Genomic DNA, 7,810 nt, shown 5'->3' on the forward strand with positions numbered 1-7,810 from the left:
TTGCTCATCACATTAATATCTATTCCCACATACAATTAATGATTAAAGGTTAAAACACTTAATTGTGTCTTTGATCTTCTAAAATAACAAGTATGATAAAGATAATATTTTATAATTTTCTGTAATTAATTATTATGTGTGAACATCCTATTTGATACATGTATAATAAAAAATGACTTTTGATTAGTATCACATATCTGTATAATAAAAAATGAGTTTTGATTAACATCACAAGTTTGAGGTTATTTATATTTTCATCATTGAAAATTATTCTAACTAATTAAATATTATCTTAACTAAATCACATATTTTCTTCTCTGAATATCTTAATATAATATACGAATTTTGTCCTCTCACACTAACTTCGTCCTTTAATCCTCTCTCGATTGCCACTTTTTGTTTCAATTGAAAAATAATGAACAATATCATCTATATTAGAAGAATTTTAAACTTATTTATATTATTAAAGATTATTTCAAGCTAATAAAATATTAACCATGCATTTAGACAAAAAGTTGTAAGATTTGTAATTATAAAAGAATTGAAAAGATGGAATTGAAATGTAAGGGTCAAAAAATGAATATAAGGAAATAATAATAAAAATGATAATCAATTTCTTGTGTATCAATAAAATATTGATTTTCCTAATTTATCCAAATAAATAAAAACTATTCGCCGTCTGTGGGGATCGAACCCACGACCACGTGGTTAAAAGCCACGCGCTCTACCACTGAGCTAAGACGGCTTGATATGTTTGTACAAATAGTCAAATAATAATTATCTTCGATTCAATCTAAACCTTTATAGCTCATGAATCTATGTGAAAATGTTGGGGTTATCTCATAGCATAATTGGTAGTACGGGGCTCGAAAGATGAAAAAAGTTAGATTCAGGATTTAAATTTTAATTATGATTGAATTAATAGTTCGAACTCGAGATTTATACAAGATTAGAATGCAAGATTACTGTCAAAGCATAACCGTTTTCCTATGTAATTTAGGAAATTGTATCCATTTATGTGTAATCTACTTTACCAGCAGACAATTCCTAACCCTCTCAAATTTAAAGGACAATTCCTTTTATATGATATATTAATTATATATAGTCACAATCAAGAGAGATTTTTTTAGTTTTATAAGGTAGTAAAAAGTTACAAATGACACAATTATAACTTAGTAAGAATTGGACAGGTTGGGTTATGACCTGTATCACTTTTATAGAAGAATGTTTTAGTTGCTCATAGGATGTAAAAAAATTGTCAATTGTGGTAATGGCCTCTTGAATGGCGAGGTATGGTGGTTAGATTCTTAGAATCTATTGAGAGACGTAAAGTTGTAACCTTTGAAGTTGAGTTGATCCTATACAGATTGTGTGGTGTTGGTAAGTTTGTTACATGTGAGACATGCCTGTAAGTCGCGGGCTTGGTGACTCTACCAATCTTGAGACTCATCGATCTCTTGCCTTCAACCGTGATGAATGTAGCATGAGTTACGTGTTTAATCCAAACGAATAGTTCTATATATTTGATAAACTATAAATGTAGTTATACTGTGAACTTTAGATGTTGAACTCATCAAGTTCAAATCCTGGACCTGTCTCTGGCCTCAAGGTAGACTTGTCTGGCCGGTGGTAGGATCAAAATTTTACGACTACAATATTATAATATAGAGTGTCTGATTACATTTTCTTTTATGTCTTTGATGATTGAAAATGAATCAGAATAGACTTGAAATCCAAAAATGTCTTACTAATAAACTATACATGCCTCTTGATTTACTACTTACAAGACTTGCTTCATCAATTTTCAACCCTACTTAGACTGCACAATAATTATAAAGCCAACAACAATCTTTTTCTGAAATGACTTTCTTACTCTATCAAACAATCAAACTGAAATGGCTATTAGTAATAAATCCATCGTGATCTCGTTGATGAGTCCATTGAGCAAATGCTTCTCCACATCCTTTACAACATCATCCTTTTCAAGAAAACTAAACATTATTTGTTCAGTACTCCATCCAGAATCCCACATGGAGTTAACATCTGAATTTCTGTTCGACATATCTTTACCGATCATGTTATGCAAGTAGTCTGCTTCATCGCGTTCATCATTCATATGTTCATTGCCTCCATAAGACTTTAATGTGTCAAAATCATTGCAGAGTTGCTTGATAAGATTGTCCAAAGACCTTGTCTTTGTATATCCTATGGATATTGTGGCATACGGATGGACTGCTAGCTCCTGTCTTATCGCTTTCCTTTTCATTATCTCATAGCCGCAGTCTATCATAAGCTTAACGTCTTCCCCTTGGTTGTTTTGATCACTGGCATGGAGAATGCTGATTGGTATGTTGAGCTTGAAAAGCGCCTCTGCTGTGTTTAGAAATAGTTGATTTTTAATAACCGTCTCCTTGAAGTGCTTTTCAGGAACTGTTAATGGTTCTTGTACCACTAATGCGAGAGTTGTTTCTTGATCATTTCTAACAACATTGGAGATTTTTATACCTCCTTTTCCTGCAATATGGTCAGAGGGGTGAGAAACTTCGTCTATGACGTTCATCTTTTTACATGCAAATGAACAGAAAATAAGATTTTTATATCAGTACCTGTAAATTTGGCAGGAAAACTTTTATTTTGTTCATCATTGAAAAGTTTACTGTTCTGTGAGGCTTCTTGATGAATCCCTGCAACATTGATCGTTAGAACCAGTTTGCAGTATATGAGCTATGTTTCATCTCATGTGAAACATATAACGAAGGCTGAATACTAATAATATTTCATATAGTGTCAATGATATTTGATTATTGTGGTCGGAGGTTGAAAGGCGCTAATCATTGGGATATAGAGATGATAGGACTGCTATCAAGCCTTGCAAGTTAAGAATGCTACATTTATTATATATAAGAAGATATGACATACCATTAAATTGGTCTGTAGCTTGTAATATCTTTGGCCTATCTTCTCTGACTTTCTGGTCCATGGATATTTCAACTTCTTGTGGCGTTTTTTCTTGATGCTGCAGGAATCCAACAAAGCATGTTATGAAGGTATTTCATATGTAGGTTTCTAAATGTAAAACTACTCTGAATGCCAACGGCGCACTTAAGTTTAGCTTTCTTCTCACAGATGAACTTACATTTTCATTTGAAATCACAGTTCCAGAATCTGTCAGGTTGTCACATTCCTTTTCCATAATTGTGTTGCAGGAGGTACTGTTCTCTATTTCACCAAGTAGCTCGGTTTGGAAGTCGAGTATCTCCATGCTCACATCTGGCTCATTAGATCCTATGTTGTCTGCATTTGCTTCTCTTGTCTGGCTTTCAGTTGACTGTTCTGCTCCACCAGAGCAGCTTTTGTCATCCTTCTGCAGCTCTGTGTCTTGCAAAGTTGGGGATAACTCATCTATTTTCGGAGAGGTCTCAGTTCTATGAATTTTGTTATGATGATCCATCCTATCTGTGGATGGCAGATTGACTGGCTTCTCTTGCTTGGACGATTGACTGATGTTGTTTAGCTTCTCTGATCGAGACAATACTTCCTTTGACAACACATTTTGATCGGTATTTTTGTTCTCGCTGCTTTGCATGATCCCTACAAAGGTAGAAGAGTTCCGGTGCTTGGCAAGAGCTTGATTTATTCCATTTGAAGAATCTTTTGCAGGTGCTCCATTTTTGGACTTGGTAGGATTTTTCGTACCAAGAATGGATTGGTTCCGAGAAGACTGCTTCTTCTTTAAACTTGCTGCACTGCTCCTTGATTTTGGTGAAGTTATGGTTTCCACTTGATTTGCTTTGTGTGTCCTTGCCTGCATAGTTTTGTTTGAGGGTAACTTCTCTTTCTTACCTGCTTGATGCTTCTCATCTTGTCCCTCGGATTTTTTAAGCTTCTGCATGTGATGCACTTCATCCTTAGCTAAGGCCTTCTGTTCATTGCTCAAAGGAAATTTGTCTGTTTCTTTCTGAATTATATCTTCTTGTAACACAATATCGATTGGAGGCACCCTCGATGTTTGTAGCTTTTTTGTCTGAGAGATAGTCTCCTTGATTTCGACTGTTTTTATGATTTTCCCCTTAACACTTGTCTGGTTTTGTTCTTTCTGTTTCTGTTGGAAATTAACTTGATTTAGTTGGATGTTTTTGCTATGTGGCCTATCCATCATGTTGTTGATCATTGGCAAGCCTGAGGGCACTGTTCCTGTATCTTTGTTGACCGCTATACTCCGCTCCTCCTGTTGTTGAACTCTACCAGAAGAATCCATATCATTGTTCCTGCTTGGAGATGCACGGGTAATCTCAGCTTTGCGCATGAATTTTGCATCCTGAACTGGTAGTATATCACTTATCATGTTTTTGTCAACATTAAGAGATGACCTGTTCTCAGCGTCCCGGGTGCCAATAAAACCTGCACTTCTCATTAGTACTGGCTCTTGCTTCTTTTTGGGACCTGATCCTTTCCTTGATGCCTTGTTATCTTCCTTCTGCGGGAGTTCATCGAGTCCCATTAGTTTTGCAATGACATTGGAAATTCTTCCTTTCTCTGATCCAGATTTTGTTCCTTTCAACTGGTTCTTCTGGTCCAGATTTCTGAAGTCTGGAGCACAACTAGCTGATCTTTTATGGGACATCGACTTGTTTGTGCTGAGAGGTTGCTTTTCGTGCAGTTTAGGAGTTTGATCAGGGTAAGTCAGAGCCATGAGCCGCTCTTTAATGTCATTTTTTCCTGTCCCTTTGGTGACATAAGAGTTTTTCGAGGGCTTATCAAATGAAAATCTTGGCAGGTCTAGTTGCTTCTGATCAACTATCTTGGCATCCTCATCCTCATCCTCGTCGAGCAATGTGATCCTGTTTTTGTTTTGAGGCTTGATCATATGATCCGAAGCTTCCTGCAGATTTACGAGCATCCTCAGGGACTCTTCCAAATCCATAGCTCCTTTCAACAAATCCTGACCAACTTCAATTGAGTTCCTATCGAAATTCAGGCCATTGGAACAGGCTTTCAGAATCTGGTTTAGTTTTTGTATCCCTTTTGACACTTCGTTGATGTGAACTTGAGAGACAGAAGGGAACTGACTATTCGGAATATGATACGTTCTCCTATCTGTCTTACTTATGTCCATTGATCTCTGACTGAATTGATGAAGAAATGTTAGCACAGGATTTCTGCTTGAGCCCGAGTCCATTTTAGTGAACTTTCCTCCGTTTTCAATAGCAAAAGCGAGGGCCATGGAAAGATCTCCCACTTTCTCAGAAGTCCGGACTCTCCCAGTACCATAGGTAACAATCTGTCCTGAAGAATCTTCCACGCGAAATGATCTGTTGCTGGTGCTACCTACTTTTGAATTAACCTGAAAAGTGTAACATGTTAGGTAAATGAGATCTATTGTTACAAATAATCTTCAAAATGTCCTGATATTGTCAAGTTAACTTACGGATTCTAAAGTTTTTGTCTGTCGAGATCCTCTGTAAGTTTGTCCCGAATTAGCACGAGCATCTGAAGTTCAGACATATCACAAGTTTAGTTAACACTATCATCTGTAACATATTCTTTTGCAAGCTTTACAACCATGAAAACCAGAGAGTTAGAGCTATCAAAAATAGTTGACACTTCTTTTTCCTTATAGATTTTTTCTGCTTCTAACATCTTTTGTTACACTATGTGAAGCTCAGGGGCGGAGCTAGAAATGAAGTTACATGTTTGATAGAATTCAATACCTTCGATCAAAACCTTGTATTTGTGCTAAGAAATTCACTTAATATGTATAAATAACTTATCCAGAATCCAATAAACATACTTTTTTTAGAATTCAGAATTCATAAGCTCAAACTGGCTCAGAGAAATATTTCTTCCATCTTTGTGAAAACAATGGATTTCCTAATTGATTATTGATTATGAACATCATGTTGGTGAATTGTACATACACTCCAAATATGTTTTCTTTAAACATTTATTACAAGTCATGATCTTCTCTTGATGATAGTGCTTTCTCCTTCTTCTTTTTCATAAGAAATTAAAGATTTGTAAAATCTCATAAAGTAGTAATTGAAAAGATTATGTAGATCAATGATGTGTGAATAATTATCTGATAGGTTAACAACTTAGTAATTTACATTACAAAAGTCTCTCAAACCTACATCCTTGTTGGTTCCTTACTTTTACAGTACTATCATGTGGCACCTGACAACTTACTCACAATCCTGTAAGTTCAGTTGCAGTACATGACACTGAGCTATATTACTTTTAACTATCATCACTATTACCTCAAATACTCAAAGAACATACTAATTCTATCTCACAGTGTAATATTGCCAAAGAATATTACACATTTCAATCTATACAATTCACTAATTCGACGTTCAATCTCATTCATGCATAATTCAACCAGATATCTTCAGATTTATTAGAAAATTCATGTGCATTAGCATTTCATTAGTTTACCTCTAGGTGTGGAGTATGAATAGCCTGAACTTTGAGCAGCAGCTACTCGTTCCTTACGAAGCTTAAGATCATGCAGCAGTTTCTGCGCGAAATCCGACTTCCCTGACATAATTTTCCCCTCTGTTTTACTATGTAACAGAGTTTTTTTGGGACTAAACATCCATAAGAGGGAGCATCAAAATTCAATAAAAGTGAAAAAAATAAAAGAAGAATATTCTTAGATTGTGTTGCAGGTCAATTTGTTAATGTGTGTGAAGTTGTTATGTCACTTTTGGTGAGAAGGGTTTTTCAGTGTTGGGTAAGGTGGAAAATAAGTAACAAAAAATAATAAAATTGTTATCATACACCAGATAGAAAAGATTGACTTGAAAGTTAGCTTAGCTATCACTCAGTGTTTTTTTTTTCTCTATCAGAATCACTGTGGTTGCTTGGCTTTCATTTTAATCCAAGCAATGTATTTGTATGGGCATCAAATAGCTTCAGATAAAAGTTCTCTTTGTTGACAGTACTGATCTCCTTTTCTGTTCTACTGTATTATAGTATGATTTGGTCAAATTTTTAAAATCGGCTTATTTTCTAATGTATTTTTTTTGTTATTGTCAAATGTGAGTTTCAAACTTTTAGAATAGCATGTTTGGTGATTAGCAATTTGTGTTTGATTAATCAATTCACAGTAATAATTTGTGCTCGATCATAATTTTTAAAAGTGCTTTTTTAGAAGAAAAAAATTTCACCGCTACTATTTAAAACACTTATTTCGGCATAAATATATAATTGTGCATTTTAACTTGACTTCATTTCACATTGATTCTATTCAATTTTGAACGTTCATAAATAGACACTTTAACTTGTATAAAGTTGAATAAGTAGACACATGAGTCTTACGTATCATAATACGTATAGGACACCACATAGGATGAAAATTGTCATGTAGGATGCCACACAGAACGTGTTTGTCTACTTGTTTAACTTTATACAAATTTAAATGCGTATTTGTGTACATTTAAGGTTGGAAGACATAAATGTGTGCTAAGATCAAATTAAAAAACATACTTACGTATAATTTCTTTCTTTTTCCTAAAAGCTTACTGAAAACAGCTCACTCGTCTAAATAAACACGTTTGATCACTTTTTACGATTTTGAGTTTTCAAAACCTTGACCATCAACTATTTGCCTAGTGATTAATGAAAAGAGTGATAGAAGTTATAGACACGAGAAATTAGATAGTTATTCTATCCTATCTAAATACTATCGAAAAAAGTTACACCGATGAGATGATGAGAGATAACATATATTTCGTAAAATAATTGAGAGACACGAAAGTTAGACCATATATACATCTGCTTTGATTAGCTTAAAGTTGATCACTTGTAT

At 34.6% G+C, this 7,810-nt stretch overlaps 1 protein-coding gene and 1 non-coding gene across 2 annotated transcripts; both read right to left on the bottom strand.

Moving 5' to 3' along the window:
* Positions 1 to 673: 673 nt before the first annotated feature.
* Positions 674 to 745, bottom strand: TRNAK-UUU (transfer RNA lysine (anticodon UUU)). Its single transcript has one exon. It is a non-coding gene; the product is annotated as a tRNA-Lys (tRNA).
* A 981-nt stretch (positions 746 to 1,726) lies between these two features.
* TRM30 (TONNEAU1 recruiting motif 30) lies at positions 1,727 to 6,889 on the bottom strand. The gene is made up of 6 exons (XM_004238554.5): positions 6,436 to 6,889; positions 5,429 to 5,490; positions 3,137 to 5,344; positions 2,920 to 3,016; positions 2,607 to 2,684; positions 1,727 to 2,514 (listed from the first exon to the last, which is right to left on the bottom strand). The coding sequence occupies exons 1-6, from the start codon at positions 6,593 to 6,595 to the stop codon at positions 1,886 to 1,888; spliced, it is 3,234 nt and encodes a 1,077-aa protein (XP_004238602.2). The 5' UTR covers positions 6,596 to 6,889; the 3' UTR covers positions 1,727 to 1,885.
* Between the last annotated feature and the right edge of the window lie 921 nt (positions 6,890 to 7,810).

This window comes from Solanum lycopersicum, chromosome 4 (assembly GCF_036512215.1).
Source record: "Solanum lycopersicum chromosome 4, SLM_r2.1".
In the NCBI taxonomy this organism is placed as follows: domain Eukaryota; kingdom Viridiplantae; phylum Streptophyta; class Magnoliopsida; order Solanales; family Solanaceae; genus Solanum; species Solanum lycopersicum.